General features: G+C 42.4%; 1 protein-coding gene across 1 annotated transcript in view; it reads left to right on the top strand.

The window, feature by feature from the left end:
• Positions 1-1830: 1830 nt before the first annotated feature.
• LOC124003468 (mRNA (2'-O-methyladenosine-N(6)-)-methyltransferase-like) overlaps positions 1831-19979 on the top strand; it is a 53582-nt gene continuing 35433 nt past the window's right edge. The window contains 5 exon segments of the mRNA XM_046311747.1: positions 1831-1982; positions 15153-15296; positions 18022-18146; positions 18356-18487; positions 18755-18897. Coding sequence (XP_046167703.1) covers positions 15173-15296; positions 18022-18146; positions 18356-18487; positions 18755-18897 — 524 coding nt within the window. The 5' untranslated portion in view covers positions 1831-1982; positions 15153-15172.

Below are 19979 nucleotides of genomic sequence, written 5' to 3'. Positions count from 1 at the left end.
GTCTACATCATCTTAATCTCTTTTACTCACACCCCTCATTTCCCTAATTTTGCTTGAGCAGCGAATATAATCGGACATCATACCAATTTTAGAATACATGTAAGTGTATATGCAAAATCCCAAATGATGATTCATTTTAAAGACCTGAAACATCCTTGAGGGGCCCAGTTTACAGACAGCTTTATTTGTGCAATTCTGTCTATAATTTGTGAGAGAACCTGTCTTCTCTTAAGAATTGATGTTTTGCTTTTGATGATTCAAAGGTTATTTGAGGTACTCCATGCCACAAGGTCAATTAAATAACAGTAGCCTTGACATTTGGAAAACCAGTCTTCTGACAGAGGTAAAATACAAAAACTGACTAGTACCAACCATTGGATAGATTGTGCTAAACCAGTGGAATGTAGCACTCTGTAGCATACTGTAGCATACTCTTAAGAAAGTGAGAATTTCCCAATAAGGTTGCCATTGGAGACCTATATCATATATTTTTACCAGTTTTATTGACCTGGTGTAATGTTAGGTAAGTTTGGTGTATGTCATGTCGATTTAGGTCACTTTTATGCCGTCAAGTTCTGTTGCACAAACAACTGAACTGTGCAGGAATGCTGAACAAATTGGGAGCCACATGGGCAGGGTTGGTTCAGTGTTAAGCTGTTGCCATTTAAGTCTCTGGAGCAAACATATCCTAATGGTTCCCAGCTCCTCACCATAATGGCGGCTCAGCTCATTTCATTTATGTATATTTGAACATAAAACAGCCATTCTGAGAAGTGGGAGGGTATTTATAATGAGCTAAATGGGGTTCTGCATCAATTGTAGGCTACCGCATCAAATTGAATGGTGAATTCAAATGTGCTCAAAAGGGGTCAGACGTAATAGGTTCATCATGTTTAATAATTTTAATGGCCATAGTAGAACAGAACATCCGTACACCACCAGATGTCAGTGTTGACAATGTTTGGTGAAAGTGGGACGATTTTTCTCCTGACCTGTATGTCTGGGATAAAATATCAGGGGCATACTCATTACACTGATTATGTTGTAAAACGTTTCTTAAACGGCAAACAGAACGAAACTGGGAGGGCCCTACCTCAATTTGCCAATTGAAACTCTAATTTTAGTTGTTCAGTTTTGCAACCGTTTGGACTAATGATTACTCCCCAGATGTAACACTGTTGGCATGCACGTTTCAAACAACCCAGACACACCCGAGGCACAGTAATCACAGCAATAAAAACGATTTATTGAGATCATGTGCAGGGAACAGATGGTATAGATTTTTTATAAATGTCTGAAATTCCCCCAGCCTATTACCAGGACTGCAACTTTTATTTGACAAATAACCAAAATATGTTATACAGTTTATAATATTTAGCATTCAGTGCACACATAATGGAACAATACAAATAAAGAGAGAATATCAACATGAATTTAAAGTTGTTAATTTATTAGTCAACATAAAGACATGAGTACATACATCTGGTTGATATGGTATCATCACATAGGCAAAATGCAACATCTTCTAATAACATTATACTAAATACATAGACTACTGAGCATGTCACTAATAATGAGTTGTATCAATTGAAAATGTAGACACTGCACAAAACAAAACTACACAAAAGTGAATATAATTCGATATTATTTCGTAATCCCAACCATGCCATCGGAGTGTTACTGGTTAAATTGTTCAGACGAGTTCGCAAATGTGTTTTGGCCTGACCACTTTCACAAGCAAAGTTCTGAAGAACTAGCTACTAAGATTCTGCAGCATGTCAACGTTTACAAATGCCCTTCCACATATGGCTACTTCTCAATGACAAACATGGCCTAGAACGACAACTAAACTGGCGCGTGCGCAATACCAAGGCCCGCGTCCCCGAAACAAGATGGCGGAGAAGGTGGGGAGGAAGAGGTGGAGGCAGGTCCGGATTGAATAGAGCAAAGGCTATACAAGTTTCCCAACAAACCTCTATAAGGTAAGGGGAATAACCACAATAGCGCTATAGGAATGCCATGGGAAGGTGGCGGAACATGCAGGGTATCATATTATCCACTCAAAATGTACACGCATTGTCAATGCACGAAATAAAGAAACAATGTTGTCTGCAAGGGTTGCTATGACTCGATATCGCGCGCTATTTGGTCTCAACCAAAGTGCGCGCCTAAATATTTGTATGTGTTTGAAGTAAAAGGGGTTCATATACGCCTATATTGACAGCATATACACCTGGTACCCTTACTAATTCTCGTCATTTATATGTCACACTAAGCCCATTTCGTACAGTATCCTACCGTATTTGATCTGTTTTCCACGTATCTCCCTACTTGTGTTCCGAGATACTGCCGTTGCCTTTCATTGTGTAGCGCAGCTACCAGATGTTCTCCCCTCATTCGTGTTTGTTTTCGGGCGGTGTAGCAGGCGCATGCGTGTCCTTTTGCTAAATTCTGTAATCAACGGTAAAGATAGAACACGCATCTGCAAGATGTCAATTTGAAATGTTATGTTAATCAAAAGGACATCAAATTAATAATGAATCACGAGGTACTAAAATGCATAGGTATAGCTAGACAGCACGTTCGGAGGGATTTGACGCAGATTTTGCCGGTGCACTGTTGCCAATAGCACATTGTGGAAGTACAACATAATATATCAAACTGCTGTTTACATTACCTACCTTGAAGCACTAGTCTAGCTAATTACTATCTTGTGCGCTCGCTACGGGTCTGGATGAATGGGCTCTATCATTCATTCATTGAACGATTACCACTAGTAGGCTACCATTCACTCCAGACTATAACCGCAGAATTGTCAGGACGATCAACAGGTCTTGCTTGTTGAATAGTAACCACAATGAAATTATATGGCCAGGCGAAAATCCTTGGAAAGCTGTGATGGCAGCGAGTAGGCTAGTGGGGATGCGGCGGTTGGAGAAGCAACATATGTGCTGTAATGCGATCAATATTGATGATCGTTCTGAGGATATGGTCAAGAACCTGAATAGTCTGTAATGGAAAGTAAGATGAAAAAGCGACCATCCTACTTACTGAAAGCAGTGGTGCTTCTGGTGAAGGGAGTGTAAATGTATGATGATGTTTGTGACCCCAGGGCCTCATTTACAGGACTACACCCATTCTTGCCTAGGGACCTGCAAACCGACGACCCCCGTCATATGCTAGCAAAAACAGGTTTTTAACGTATTGTCATAGGGCGGCAAACAGCGTCGTTAGGGTCTGGCTGGGGTAGGCCCTCATTGTAAATAAGATTTTGTTCTCAACTGACTTGCCTATTTAAATAAAGGTTCAATAAGAATAACATTTAAAAATCAGGCGAATGACAAGGAAAAGTAATGAACATAATACAATGAATAGATTCAATTGACATTTGTTTCGGTCACTGGTCTACACACACTACCCCAAAATGTCGTAGTGGAATTGTTTTCTTTTTTTTCTCACAAATTAATAAAAAATGAAAAGCTGAAATGTCTTGAGTCATTACGTATTCAACCCCTTTGTTATCAATCAAATGTATTTATACAGCCCTTCTTACATCAGCTGATGTCACAAAGTGCTGTACAGAAACCCGGCTTAAAACCCCAAACAGCAAGCAATGCAGGTGTAGAAGCATGGTGGCTAGGAAAAACTTCCTTGGAAGAAACCTAGAGGAACCAGGCTATGAGGGGTGGAGATTATAACAGAACATGGCCAAGATGTTCAAGTGTTCATAGATGACCATCAGGGTCAGATGATGATAATAATCAGTGGTTGTATGGCAAGCCTAAATAAATGTGCTTAATACATCATGTAAATTGCATGGACTCACTTTTCGCAATAACAGTGTTTAACATGACATTACTATATTTGGATGATTACCTCATCTCTGTACCCCATAAATCTATGGAAAGATCTGGAAATGGTTGTCTAGCAATGATTAACAACCAATTTGACAGAACTTAAAGAATTTAGAAAATAATAATTGGCAATTGTTGCACAATCCAGGTGTGGAAAGCTCTTAGTCTCACAGCTGCAATCACTGCCACTGACTTACAGCTGTAATCGCAGCAAAAGGTGGCGCTACAAAGTATTAACCTCTTGGTCCTACCTGGCACGCAGGCGTCCCATCTAGACATCTGGAAATGCAAATGCGCTACGCTAAATGCTAATAGTACTAGTTAAAACTCAAACGTTCATTAAAATACACATGCAGGGTATTGAATTAAAGCTACACTCGTTGTGAATCCAGGCAACAAGTCAGATTTTTAAAATGCTTTTCGGCGAAAGCATGAGAAGCTATTATCTGATAGCATGTAACACCCCAAAAGACCCGCAGGGGACATAAACAAAATAATTAGCATAGTCGTCGCTACACAAACCGCACAAATAAAATATAAAACATTCATTACCTTTGACCATCTTCTTTGTTGGCACTCCTAGATGTCCCATAATCACTATTGGGTCTTTTTTTCGATTAAATCGGTCCATATATGGCCTAGATATCGATCTATGAAGACTGTGTGATAAACGGAAAAAAATAGCGTCTTATAACGTAACGTCATTTTTTTTTTTATTAAAAAAGTCGACGATAAACTTTCACAAAACACTTCGAAATACTTTTGTAATGCAACTTTAGGTATTATTAAACGTTAATAAGCGATCAAATTGATCACGAGGCAAAGTATATTCTTTAGCTGTCCGTCTGGAAAAAATGTCTGTGTAATTCTCAACCAAAATATCCGGTCGGAGACCGGAGGAAATGCGTTGCCTTGCGTCTGTTTGACCAAGAAACAAAGCCTAGGCAAATGACAAGACTCTAGACAACGTGTGGAAGCTGTAGGTATTGCAACCTCAGCCCCATTAAATGTGGTTCACCTTTATCAATGGGTTCAAGTCGTGCATGGATATATATTTCCATTTTCAGTGATCAGATTTTCCTGCGCTTTTCGATGAAACGCACGTTCTGTTATAGTCACAGCCGTGATTTAACCGGTTTTATAAACGTCTGAGTGTTTTCTATCCACACATACTAATCATATGCATATACTATATTCCTGGCATGAGTAGCAGGGCGCTGAAATGTTGCGCGATTTTAACAGAATGTTCGAAAAAGTAGGGGGTAGGATTAACAGGTTTATCTTAAGGGGGCTGAATAATTTTGCATGCCCAATTTTTCAGTTTTTGATTTGTTAAAAAAGTTTGAAATATCCAATAAATGTCGTTCCACTTCATGATTGTGTCCCACTTGTTGTTGATTCTTCACAAAAAAATACAGTTTTATATCTTTATGTTTGAAGCCTGAAATGTGGCAAAAGGTCGCAAAGTTCAAGGGGGCCGAATACTTTCGCAAGGCACTGTAAATGAGATATTTATGCATTTAATTTTCAATGAATTTGCAAACATTTCTAAAAACATATTTTCACTTTGTCATTATGGGGTATTGAGTGTAGATGGGTGAGAGAAATATATATTTAACACATTTTGAATTCAGGCTGTAACGCAAGAAAATGTTGAATAAGTCAAGGGGTATGAATACTTTCTGAAGGCACTGTAATTGGAAGAGGAAGTGTAAACTCTTAACAGCCTATTAGATAGTAGTGATGCGAGGGGTCAATTGTTACGTATTGGTATATTGTTTTTGACGATGTAGCGTATCGTTTTGACAACATCGCAAAAAATGTTTGCCACCATTTGCTGTAACCTGCCGCAAAACTCCAGTATTTTTCCATCTTAGGTTGTTCTCGATCTTCTTTGTAAATAGGGTGCCGCTTTTTTTCCCAGCACTTTTATTTTGATGACTAATTAACTCGTTTTCCCATGATTCTCTTATCCCTCTGCAGCAGACATATAGTGAGCAATATTTTGGGAACATCGAATCGCAATACATTTAGAATTGTGAGAATCGCAGTACACATCGTATCGGCACCTAAGTATCGTGCAGGCCCTCGCAATTCACAGCCCTATTCGATAGATGGGTAACTCCTAACACATTTCTGCTAATTTCAGCTGTTTAGCTGGTTTAAAACTTGTTATGGCTGCAACCCCCCTATGGGGATAAGTGTCATCAACAACCGCTGAATAGCATAGCGCTACATTCAATAAATATTTCTACAAATATTTATATTCATGAAATCACAAGTGCAATATAGTAAAACACAGTTTAGCCTTTTGTTAATCCACCTGTCGTGTCAGATTTTGAAGTTATGCTTTACAGCGAAAGCAATCCAAGCTTTTGTGTTAGTTTATCGATCGCACGACTAAACGTTAAGTACACTTAGCATCAGGAAGCTTGGTCACGAAAATCAGAAAAGCAATCAAATTAATCGTTTACCTTTGATCTTCGGATGTTTTCACTCACAAGACTGAAGACTGTTGACACCTTGAGTTGAGAAGTGAAGTTGACATCATTAGAATGAAGTTATTCTCCTCTTTTTATACTGTAGGTATGTAATACAAATTAATTTGTTACTAGCTATATTCATAAAAACAAAATGTATAATTTTCCCCCTTTTTGTTTTCTATGTACATTTTCGTGGACCCCTGCAGTACCTGGACCCCCGGTTGAATACCCCTGGATTACCCAGTGGCCCAGTGTAAAGGAAAGATAACATGTGCCAAATGTGGAAGGGAACATGATTACGGTGACTGTGGGAACAAGGTAAAGGCTAAATGTTGTAATTGTGGGTGGGAACACAGTGCATCATTTGATGGATGCTAGGTGCAGAGAGAGGCCCAGAGATATAGAATCAATGTCTCATATGCAGACGCTGTAAGAGTGATTTGTGAAATGAATAGGTGGAGTGATGTAGCTACCCCAGCTGCTCCCTTCAGAAAGTTGTTACAGCCTGAATTCAAAATTGTTTCATATATTTTTTTCCTCGCCTATCTACACACACTACCCCATAATGACAAAGTGATAACAATGTTGTAGAATTTCTTGCGCATTTCTTGAAAATGAAATACAGATATTGAATTTGCATAACCCTGAGGCAATACATGTTAGAATCACCTTTGGTAGCGATTACAGCTGTGAATCTTTCTGGTTGAATCGCTAATAGCTTTGCACACCTGGATTGTACAATATTTGCCAATTATTCTTTTTAAAATTTTTCCATCTCTGTCAAGTTGGTTGTTAATCATTTCTAGACAGATATTTTCAAGTCTTGCCATAGATTTTCAAGTCGGTTTAAGTCAAAACTGCAGCTAGGCCTCACAGGATCATTCAATTTCTTCTTGGTAAACATCTCCGAACCAGGTTTTCCTCTATGATTTTGCCTGTGCTTAGCTCTGATAATTTTTTAAATATATTTTTTAAAACTCCCTAGTCCTTGCCGATGACAAGCATACCCGTAACATGATGCAGCCACCACCATGCTTGAAAATATGAAGAGTGGTAGTCAGTGATGTTGTTTTCAATTTGTCTCAAACATAAGGCTTTGTATTCTGGACACATGCATGTTTTGGAATATTTTTTATTCTGTACAGGATTTATTCTTTTCGCTCTGTCATTAAGGTTAGTATTTTGGAGTAACTACAATGTTGTTTATCTATCCTCAGTTTTCTCCAATCACAGCCATTAAACTATAACCGTTTTAGTCACCATTAGCCTCATAGTGAAATCCCTGTGTCAATCCCCCAAGAGACTTGGTGTATTGACACACCATCCAAAGTGTAATTAATAACTTCACCTTGCTCAAAGGGATATTCCTGAACGTTTTTTGGTCTTGCTATAACAAAAGGGTTGAATACTTGTTGACTCAACACATTTCAGCTTTTCATTTTGGATCAATTTGTAAACATTTCTAAAAACAATTCCACCTTGACAGTATGGGATATTGTGTGTGTAGGCAAGTGACACAAAATCTCAATGAAATCCATTTTAAATTCAGGCTGTAACAAATGACTACACGGACTATCTGCATTGACCCTTCTATTTTATTAAATGTTTTGCTCTCTATCCACACGTATACTGACACTCCAACACACACACACACACACACACACACACACACACACACACACACACACACACACACACACACACACACACACACACACACACACACACACACACACACACACACACACACACACACACACACACACACACACACACACACACACACACACACACACACACACACACACACACACACACAGTCATCATACATGCTGCTGCTGCTACTCTGTTTATTATATCTCTTGACGTCTAGTCAACTTACCCTTATATATACCCTACCACTCCAGTATCCCTGCACATTGTAAATATGGTATTGGCACTGACCCTGGAACTAACCCTGTTACATAGCTTACTTATTTTCTGGTGTTCTTATTTCTGTTTCTTGTGTGTTTTTTGTTCTACTTTTATTTTAAAATGTTTTATTTTTATAGTACTACTGATATTGATTATTGCATCGCTGAGGAAGACCATTAAGAAAGGCATTTCACAGTATTTGTGCAGTGCACTGAGTAAAAACTTAACTTGAAATAAAATTTACTTCATAGCTCTCATTAGAAAGGTTATCAACGCTACTTGAATTGTTGAAAGCAGAAATGCCGGCAATAGAGTTTAGGCGTAACAGATGTTCCTGTCAACATGATTTAAAAAAATACTGAATAATCCTAAAGCTGGATTGTCTCAGCATGAAAGAATAACATTTTTGATGGGTTTTTCGGTATGGGGGAGGGTTTGTTAGTAGGGATTTTTGTTTTATTTCTTTCTTAGTAATACAGAATTAAGCAAAACATGATTGATCGCATACTCCAGCACAGCAGGTGACGGCATGCACCTTAAACGATTGTTTGCGGACCATCATTATAGCATAGAAGGTCTTGCTTGATCCCTTGAATTTCGGAAAGCATGTCAAATCACCACCTGGGTACCTTGGAGATTATGGAACATCTTTACATTTTATCACATTTAATAATAGTAAACAGCTAGGTTCTTTGCTCTGTCATTTGAATAGTACACAGTATATCAGTTGAAGTCGGAAGTTTTCATACATTTAGGTTGGTGTCATTAAAACTCGTTTTTCAACCACTCCACAAATTTCTTGTTAACAAACTATAGTTTTGGCAAGTCGGTGAGGACATCTACTTTGTGCATGACAAGTAATTTTTCCAAGTAATTGTTTACAGACAGATTATTTCACTTAGTTCACTGTATCACAATTCCAGTGGGTCAGAAGTTTACATACACTAAGTTGACTGTGCCTTTTAAACATACATTTACATTACATTTAAGTCATTTAGCAGACGCTCTTATCAAATCAAATCAAATCAAATCAAATTTATTTATATAGCCCTTCGTACATCAGCTGATATCTCAAAGTGCTGTACAGAAACCCAGCCTAAAACCCCAAACAGCAAACAATGCAGGTGTAAAAGCACGGTGGCTAGGAAAAACTCCCTAGAAAGGCCAAAACCTAGGAAGAAACCTAGAGAGGAACCGGGCTATGTGGGGTGGCCAGTCCTCTTCTGGCTGTGCCGGGTAGAGATTATAACAGAACATGACCAAGATGTTCAAATGTTCATAAATGACCAGCATGGTCAAATAATAATAAGGCAGAACAGTTGAAACTGGAGCAGCAGCACAGTCAGATGGACTGGGGACAGCAAGGAGCCATCATGTCAGGTAGTCCTGGGGCACGGTCCTAGGGCTCAGGTCCTCCGAGAGAGAGAAAGAAAGAGAGAATTAGAGAGAGCATATGTGGGGTGGCCAGTCCTCTTCTGGCTGTGCCAGGTGGAGATTATAACAGAACGTGGCCAAGATGTTCAAATGTTCATAAATGACCAGCATGGTTGAATAATAGTAAGGCAGAACAGTTGAAACTGGAGCAGGAGCATGGCCAGGTGGACTGGGGACAGCAAGGAGTCCTCATGTCAGGTAGTCCTGGGACATGGTCCTAGGGCCCAGGCCAGTTGAAACTGGAGCAGCAGCATGGCCAGGTGGACTGGGGACAGCAAGGAGTCATCATGTCAGGTAGTCCTGGGGCATGGTTCTAGGGCTCAGGTCCTCCGAGAGAGAGAAAGAAAGAGAGAAGGAGAGAATTAGAGAACGCACACTTAGATTTACACAGGACACCGAATAGGACAGGAGAAGTACTCCAGATAAACAAACTGACCCTAGCCCCCCGACACATAAACTACTGCAGCATAAATACTGGAGGCTATCCAGAGCGACTTACAAATTGGTGCATTCACCTTATGACATCCAGTGGAACAGCCACTTTACAATAGTGCATCTAAATCTTTTAAGGGGGAGGAGGGGGGGGTGAGAAGGATTACTTTATCCTATCCTAGGTATTCCTTAAAGAGGTGGGGTTTCAGGTGTTTCCGGAAGGTGGTGATTGACTCCGCTGTCCTGGCGTCGTGAGGGAGTTTGTTCCACCATTGGGGAGCCAGAGCAGCGAACAGTTTTGACTGGGCTGAGCGGGAACTGTACTTCCTCAGTGGTAGGGAGGCGAGCAGGCCAGAGGTGGATGAACGCAGTGCCCTTATTTGGGTGTAGGGCCTGATCAGAGCCTGGAGGTACTGAGGTGCCGTTCCCCTCACAGCTCCGTAGGCAAGCACCATGGTCTTGTAGCGGATGCGAGCTTCAACTGGAAGCCAGTGGAGAGAGCGGAGGAGCGGGGTGACGTGAGAGAACTTGGGAAGGTTGAACACTAGACGGGCTGCGGCGTTCTGGATGAGTTGTAGGGGTTTAATGGCACAGGCAGGGAGCCCAGCCAACAGCGAGTTGCAGTAATCCAGACGGGAGATGACAAGTGCCTGGATTAGGACCTGCGCCGCTTCCTGTGTGAGGCAGGGTCGTACTCTGCGGATGTTGTAGAGCATGAACCTACAGGAACGGGCCACCGCCTTGATGTTAGTTGAGAACGACAGGGTGTTGTCCAGGATCACGCCAAGGTTCTTAGCGCTCTGGGAGGAGGACACAATGGAGTTGTCAACCGTGATGGCGAGATCATGGAACGGGCAGTCCTTCCCCGGGAGGAAGAGCAGCTCCGTCTTGCCGAAGTTCAGCTTGAGGTGGTGATCCGTCATCCACACTGATATGTCTGCCAGACATGCAGAGATGCGATTCGCCACCTGGTCATCAGAAGGGGGAAAGGAGAAGATTAATTGTGTGTCGTCTGCATAGCAATGATAGGAGAGACCATGTGAGGTTATGACAGAGCCAAGTGACTTGGTGTATAGCGAGAATAGGAGAGGGCCTAGAACAGAGCCCTGGGGACACCAGTGGTGAGAGCGCGTGGTGAGGAGACAGATTCTCGCCACGCCACCTGGTAGGAGCGACCTGTCAGGTAGGACGCAATCCAAGCGTGGGCCGTGCCGGAGATGCCCAACTCAGAGAGGGTGGAGAGGAGGATCTGATGGTTCACAGTATCGAAGGCAGCCGATAGGTCTAGAAGGATGAGAGCAGAGGAGAGAGAGTTAGCTTTAGCGGTGCGGAGCGCCTCCGTGATACAGAGAAGAGCAGTCTCAGTTGAATGACTAGTCTTGAAACCTGACTGATTTGGATCAAGAAGGTCATTCTGAGAGAGATAGCGGGAGAGCTGACCAAGGACGGCACGTTCAAGAGTTTTGGAGAGAAAAGAAAGAAGGGATACTGGTCTGTAGTTGTTGACATCGGAGGGATCGAGTGTAGGTTTTTTCAGAAGGGGTGCAACTCTCGCTCTCTTGAAGACGGAAGGGACGTAGCCAGCGGTCAGGGATAAGTTGATGAGCGAGGTGAGGTAAGGGAGAAGGTCTCCGGAAATGGTCTGGAGAAGAGAGGAGGGGATAGGGTCGAGCGGGCAGGTTGTTGGGCGGCTGGCCGTCACAAGACGTGAGATTTCATCTGGAGAGAGCGGGGAGAAAGAGGTCAGAGCACAGGGTAGGGCAGTGTGAGCAGAACCAGCGGTGTCGTTTGACTTAGCAAACGAGGATCGGATGTCGTCGACCTTCTTTTCAAAATGGTTGACGAAGTCATCTGCAGAGAGGGAGGAGGGGGGAGGGGGAGGAGGATTCAGGAGGGAGGAGAAGGTGGCAAAGAGCTTCCTAGGGTTAGAGGCAGATGCTTGGAATTTAGAGTGGTAGAAAGTGGCTTTAGCAGCAGAGACAGAGGAGGAAAATGTAGAGAGGAGGGAGTGAAAGGATGCCAGGTCCGCAGGGAGGCGAGTTTTCCTCCATTTCCGCTCGGCTGCCCGGAGCCCTGTTCTGTGAGCTCGCAATGAGTCGTCAAGCCACGGAGCGGGAGGGGAGGACCGAGCCGGCCTGGAAGATAGGGGACATAGAGAGTCAAAGGATGCAGAAAGGGAGGAGAGGAGGGTTGAGGAAGCAGAATCAGGAGATAGGTTGGAGAAGGTTTGAGCAGAGGGAAGAGATGATAGGATGGAAGAGGAGAGAGTAGCGGGGGAGAGAGAGCGAAGGTTGGGACGGCGCGATACCATCCGAGTAGGGGCAGTGTGGGAAGTGTTGGATGAGAGCGAGAGGGAAAAGGATACAAGGTAGTGGTCGGAGACTTGGAGGGGAGTTGCAATGAGGTTAGTGGAAGAACAGCATCTAGTAAAGATGAGGTCGAGCGTATTGCCTGCCTTGTGAGTAGGGGGGGAAGGTGAGAGGGTGAGGTCAAAAGAGGAGAGGAGTGGAAAGAAGGAGGCAGAGAGGAATGAGTCAAAGGTAGACGTGGGGAGGTTAAAGTCGCCCAGAACTGTGAGAGGTGAGCCGTCCTCAGGAAAGGAGCTTATCAAGGCATCAAGCTCATTGATGAACTCTCCGAGGGGACCTGGAGGGCGATAAATGATAAGGATGTTAAGCTTGAAAGGGCTGGTACCTGTGACAGCATGAATTTCAAAGGAGGCGATAGACAGATGGGTAAGGGGAGAAAGAGAGAATGACCACTTGGGAGAGATGAGGATCCCGGTGCCACCACCCCGCTGACCAGAAGCTCTCGGGGTGTGCGAGAACACGTGGGCGGACGAAGAGAGAGCAGTAGGAGTAGCAGTGTTATCTGTGGTGATCCATATTTCTGTCAGTGCCAATAAGTCGAGGGACTGGAGGGAGGCATAGGCTGAGATGAACTCTGCCTTGTTGGCTGCAGATCGACAGTTCCAGAGGCTACCGGAGACCTGGAACTCCACGTGGGTCGTGCGTGGGTCGTGCGCGCTGGGACCACCAGATTAGGGTGGCCGCGGCCACGCGGTGTGGAGCGTTTGTATGGTCTGTGCAGAGAGGAGAGAACAGGGATAGACAGACACATAGTTGACAGGCTACAGAAGAGGCTACGCAAGGAGATTGGAATGACAAGTTGACTACACGTCTCGAATGTTCAGAAAGTTAAGCTTACGTAGCAAGAATCTTATTGACTAAAATGATTAAAATGATACAGTACTGCTGAAGTAGGCTAGCTGGCAGTGGCTGCGTTGTTGACTTTGTAGGCTAGCTGGCAGTGGCTGCGTTGTTGACACTACACTAATCAAGTCGTTCCGTTGAGTGTAATAGTTTCTACAGTGCTGCTATTCGGGGGCTAGCTGGCTAGCTAGCAGTGTTGATTACGTTACGTTGCGTTAAAAGAACGACAATAGCTGGCTAGCTAACCTAGAAAATCGCTCTAGACTACACAATTATCTTTGATACACAGACGGCTATGTAGCTAGCTATGTAGCTAGCTACGATCAAACAAATCAAACCGTTGTGCTGTAATGAAATTAAATGAAAAATGTGATACTACCTGTGGAGCGAAGCGGAATGCGACCGGGTTGTTGAGTGCGGAAGTTCTATTCAGTAGACGTTGGCTAGCTGTTGGCTAGCTAGCAGTGTCTCCTACGTTAAGGACGACAAATAGCTGGCTAGCTAACCTCGGTAAATTAAGATAATCACTCTAAGACTACACGCTCTAAACTACACAATTATCTTGGATACGAAGACAGCAAACATCCTTGGGCGCAATTTCCAAACGTCTGAAGGTATCACGTTCATCTCTACAAACAATAGTACGCAAGTATAAACACCATGTGACCACACAGCCGTCATACCGCTCAGGAAGGAGACGTGTTCTGTCTCCTAGAGATGAACGTACTTTGGTGTGAAAAGTGCAAATCAATCCCAGAACAACAGCAAAGGACCTTGTGAAGATGCTGGAGGAAACAAAAGTATCTATATCCACAGTAAAACAAGTAATCTATCGACGTAACCTGAAGGCCGCTCAGCAAGGAAGAAGCCACTGCTCCAAAACCGCCATCATAAAGCCAGACTATGGTTTGCAATAGCACATGAGGACAAAGATCGTACTTTTTGGAGAAATGTCCTCTGGTCCGAAAAATATAACTTTTTTGCCATAATGACCATCCTTATATTTGGCGGAAAAAAGGGGGAGGCTTGCAAGCCCGAAGAACACCATCCCAACCGTGAAGCACAGGGGTGGCAGCATCATGTTGTGGCGGTGCTTTGCTGCAGGAGGGACTGGTGCACTTCACAAAATAGATGGCATAATGAGGAAAGAACAATATATCCACATATATATCCACATAATTTAGCAACATCTCAAGACATTAGTCAGGAAGTTAAAGCTTGGTCGCAAAGGGGTCTTCCAAATGACAATGACCCCAAGCATACTTCCAAAGTTGTGGCAAAATGGCTTAAAGGACAACAAAGTCAAGGTATTGGATTGGCCATCACAAAGCCATGACCTCAATCATATAGAAAATGTGTGGGCAGAACTGAAAAAGCATGTGCGAGCAAGGAGGCATACAAACCTGACTCAGTTACACCATCTCTGTCAGGAGGAATAGGACAAAATTCACTCAACTTATTGTGGGAAGCTTGTGGAAGGCTACCCAAAACGTTTGACCCAAGTTAAACAATTTAAAGGCAATTCTGCCAAATACTAATTGAGTGTATGTAAAGTTCTGACCCATTGAGAATGTGATGAAAGAAATAAAAGCTGAAATAAATCATTCTCTCTCCTATTATTCTGACATTCACATTTTTTAAATAAAGTGGTGATCCTAACTGACCTAAAACATTTTTACTCTGATTAAATGTCAGGAATTGTGAAACATTTAAACTCAGTTTATTTGGCTAAGGTGTATGTAAACTTCCGACTTCAACTGTACTTAACAAGGCAAAGTTAAGTGAAATCTCCTTCACTAATTTGGCACAATCTTTTTTTTCAGGGCAGGACAGATGAGGAGAGATGTCAAGTGAGAACCACGGAACAGTGAAGGGGGACACTGCTTTGGTGATGTCTCCAACAGGCTCTGCCACACAGGGGTCTCCGGTCTCACCTTCAACTAGCAAGCCCATGCCAGAGTTGCCAGGTAAGATGGCTCTAGTGACATGACATCAAGTGGTGCATATATCCCGTAAATCTGCTGTCTAAGCAGTCAGTGTGAGGTAAAATGACAATGCCGTTGGCCTGTGTGGTCCAATGATTAGAGCCACTGACACCGGCACATGACTTGGCATGGGTTCGAATCTGGCGAACTGCGCTTTGACTCACCACCACTATCTTCCCTGTCTTTCCAACCACTTCACCAGCCCCACTCTTTAAAAAAAAATATTATGCCAGTATTTAAATTACCCTCACCATCACAATAGTTTGAAATTAGCTTCCTATTCTGCCATTTTCTTTCTCTACACTGATAAAAAATACAGGATAAGTGAAGCAATATGCCAGAATCCCACTTGCCAAGAGGATTCCCCCCTGTACAATTATTTTAAAGCCTAATGTATACCATTGGCATGCAATGCAAGAATCCTACCCAAAACGGGGATCATGTGTTCTTGCACCAAGTTATGACTTGCAGGGCTGCAAATGTCTTTTGCTATTTTGCGACCCTACATGTAGTTCTTCCATGCGTACATACATACAGTGCCTTCAGAAAATATTAATATCTCTTGATTTATTCCATATTTTGTTGTTATAGCCTGAATACAAAGTTGATTCATTTTTATTTTTATTTTTTTAAATATCACATCTACACACAATACCCCATAATAACTAAGTGAATTAAAAAAAAAAATTTGCTAATTTATTGAAAAATAAATATAGAAATATCTCATTTACATAAGTATTCACACCGCTGAGTCATTACTTTGCAGAACCGCCTTTGGCAGCGATTACAGCTGTCAGTCTTTCAGGATAAGACTCCAAACCTTTTTTCAAAATTCTTCAAGCGCTGTCAAATTGGTTGTTGATCATTGCTAGACAACCATTTTCAGGTCATAGAATTTCAAGTAGATTTAAGTCAAAACTGTAACTCGGCCACTGTCTTCTTGGTAAGCAATGCCAGTGTAGATTGTTTTAGGTTATTGTCCTGCTGTGAATTCATCTCCCAGTTCTGGTGGAAAACACACTGAACCAAGATTTCCTCTAGGATTTTGCCTGTGCTTAGCTCTATTCCATGTATTTTTGCATCCTGAAAAACTCCACAGTCCTTAATGATTACAAGCATACATATAACATGATGCAGTCACCACTATGCTTGAAAATATGGAGAGTGGTACTCTAATGTGTTGTATTGGATTTGCCCCAAACATGACACGTTGTATTCAGGACAAGAAGTTAATTGCTTTGCCACATTTTCTTTGCTGTATTACTTTAGTGCCTTGTTGCAAATAGGATGCATGTTTTAGAATATGTGTATTCTGTACAGGGTTCCTTCTTTTCACTCTGTCAATTAGGTTAGTATTGTGGAGCAACTACAGTCTTGATCCATACTCAGTTGTCTCCCGTCACAGCCATTACACTTGGTAACGGTTTTAAAATCACCATTGGCCTTGTGAAATCCTTGAGGGGTTTCCTTCCTCTCCGGCAAGTGATTTAAGAAGGATGCCTGTATCTGGGTGTATTGATACACCATCCAAAGAATAATTCATAACTTCACCATGCTCAAAGGGATATTTAATATCTGCTTTTTAATATATATTTTTTTACCCAATCTACCAATGGGTGCCCTTCTTTGTGAGGCATTGGAAAACCTCCCTTTGTGGTTGAATCTGTGTTTGAAATTCACTGCTCGACTGAAGGACCTTACAATTCTGTATCTGTATGTGTGGGGTACAGAGATGAGGTAGTCATTCATAAATCATCTTAAACACTATTATTGCACACAGAGTGAGTCCATGCTACTTATTTTGTGACTTGTTAAGCACACTTTTACTCCTGAACTTATTTAGGGTTCCCATAACAAAGTGTTTTGATTACTTATTGACTCAAGACGTTTCAGCTTTTCATTTTGTATTAATTTGAAAAACATTGTAGCGGTGTTGTTAGAGAGGGGTAAAGATAAAGATTTTGATGTTCAGCGACGCTGAACATCAAAGGGAAGCGCATTGGAGAAAAAAAAGGTCTGCTGTATTGTAAAGCACTGGAATGATAGAGGGGAGAGAGAGGGGGGTTCTTAGTGCAACGGCAAGCCTGAAGTCAACAGCTGTCTGTCTGTCTGGTTTTTGTTTGTTTGTATGTCAAAGCTTTCCAACAATGTTGCTACTAATCCATGAGATCAATAACTGGTGCGGTCCCAAAAGATTTAGAGCGGTAACACCGACGATCGAGTTAAACACTTTTACAAACTCGGCACGCTGAAAATAAACAAGACTTCTGCAGCATTGCACACCCTGATCAAACTGCCTCGCCAACCAAAAGCTCCCTCCCAGAAAGCCGGAAGAGCTCTCTTTGTTTCCTCCTTTCTGACTGCTGATGCGCTCTTAAAGTGGTAGCACATGGTGGAAGCTATGTGCAGGATTTCGACCCCAACATAATTCCACTTTGAGATTTTTGGGGTATTGTGTGTACGCCAGTGACAAAAAAAATATCAAAATGTAATCCATTTCAAATATAGGATGTAACGCAACATAATGTGGAAAATGTCAAGGGGCGTGAATACTTTCTGAAGGCATATACGTAGGGTATACATGAGGCTTAAGATCAGTGCTTAGGAAGGAAAGGATACTGGCTTTGTCTATGTTGACTTGCTACTTACAAGTGAGAAGAACCAGACTGAAGATAGATGTGACCTTTCTGACGCCTTTCCTGTGCAGACGAGCTCGTCCAGGCCGGCTGGTCGAAATGCTGGAGCAAGCGGGAGAATCGGCCCTACTGGTTCAACCGCTTCACCAATCAGTCGATGTGGGAGATGCCAGTCCTGGGGCAGCATGATGTCATTGTGAGTGCAAAATGGTTATAGCTTCTTGATTTGGGACAGAGGAAAAAACAATTGTTCTCTTTATTTCTGTTCTTAGTACCTCACGCTCTCTTTTTTTTTTTCTTCCAGTAACTGTCTCTTGATGGAACTTGGTCTGAACCTTATCAACATCACTCTTCTCCAGCAGTTTTCTAACGGGGCAGCTGCCCTGTTTGTTCCTGTCTTTGTAGTCCGACCCGCTGGGTTTGAATGCTGCCTCGGTGGAGGGGGCAGGTGACGCCGGCGTGGGCAACGGGCAGCGCAAGAGACGCCTGTCGGAGGAGGCCGCCCAGGGTGGTCTTAACAGCTTCAAGAGGCCCAAGGTGAGTCATTGAGCAGGACACGTTTCTTCGTCAATGCCGCAAAATGTTACAAGTGTGACAATTTTCATGCCTCTATACCAGTGATTCTTTTTGTGAGCTTATCTCCTGGACTACACTGTGCTGTCTCTTATATTTGACAGCAGGAAATTAATGTTTAAACAGGATAATATGGTGTGCCCCTTGTCTCTGTAGATTGTTTTAAACTGTTTTTAAATTGGAATATTTCCTCTGTCACTCTAATCCAATATGTGACTGTGTTATTGACAGATTGAGATTGGTATACCTGTAACCCCAACAACCCCCACAGTGCCCATCTCACCCGTTACCCCCAGGGCAAAGCCATGGAACTCTACCACTGGCACAGAGGACAAGCCAGGTCAGCCGGCATCGGCCCTATACCGTCCCACCATGTGAGTACAGCCACACATCAGTCACTGGAATCGAAATATAGACATCCCATCGCCCCATGTCCATTTCAACTGATAAAAATGTAAATTAAAATGACTACTACCATGGTGTATGGACTCAGATCTTCATCCCAACAGGTCATTTGTCAGTTTTTGGTACGGTTTCGCGGACGCAGGTTGACGTTTATTGGGATGAGTGTTGTCCTTAAGGCAGAACTGAGCAAAAAAAAAATGTTTTTCACCGCTTGATGGACCAACTGCTATGTCAAAATGTGGCTATAATGTAAAAATTCATGAAAACCAACATTATTGTTTTAATTTAAGTTTAGGCAGGGTTTGGATTAAAGTCAGATTGTATGACTTTGTGGCTGTGCCAGCTAGTGACCACTCTGCAGAGCTCCCTCCAGAACAAGATTAATGACAAAAAAAGCTAACCTGCTTCTCAAAGTTTAGTAGTCCTGGGTTAAAAAGCTATTTCGATGGTGATTCTCCACTGACCATGCTTTTTATTACCATGCTTTATATTTATTATTATTATAGAATTATATGCTGATCTGCTTGTGTTTCTATAAATATTTGTGTAGCCTATAGTACACTACAGTCAGAGTGTGAATTACACCATGACATAACACATTTGTTATGGACATAATAATGAAGACTTAATTTAACAGTAAAAATGTATTGCCTTTTAATGTGTCATGAACATCACCAGTCATGATGCTTTCATCTGATTGTCAGACAAATAGCTTCAAAGCGTAGGCTACCTGTGCATGTTCGTCCACTCCAAAATAATCCAAACAGTGCAATGCATGTATACTCGTGCCATTTGATTTGGCATTTGGCAGGCAATACGCTCGACCTCATCTTTACTAGATGCTGTTCTTCCACTAACCTCATTGCAACTCCCCTCCAAGTCTCCGACCACTACCTTGTATCCTTTTCCCTCTCGCTCTCATCCAACACTTCCCACACTGCCCCTACTCGGATGGTATCGCGCCATCCCAACCTTCGCTCTCTCTCCCCCGCTACTCTCTCCTCTTCCATCCTATCATCTCTTCCCACTGCTCAAACCTTCTCCAACCTAT

The sequence above is a fragment of the Oncorhynchus gorbuscha genome, linkage group LG18, assembly GCF_021184085.1.
Source record: "Oncorhynchus gorbuscha isolate QuinsamMale2020 ecotype Even-year linkage group LG18, OgorEven_v1.0, whole genome shotgun sequence".
In the NCBI taxonomy this organism is placed as follows: domain Eukaryota; kingdom Metazoa; phylum Chordata; class Actinopteri; order Salmoniformes; family Salmonidae; genus Oncorhynchus; species Oncorhynchus gorbuscha.
This window is presented reverse-complemented; position numbering and strand designations above follow the sequence as displayed.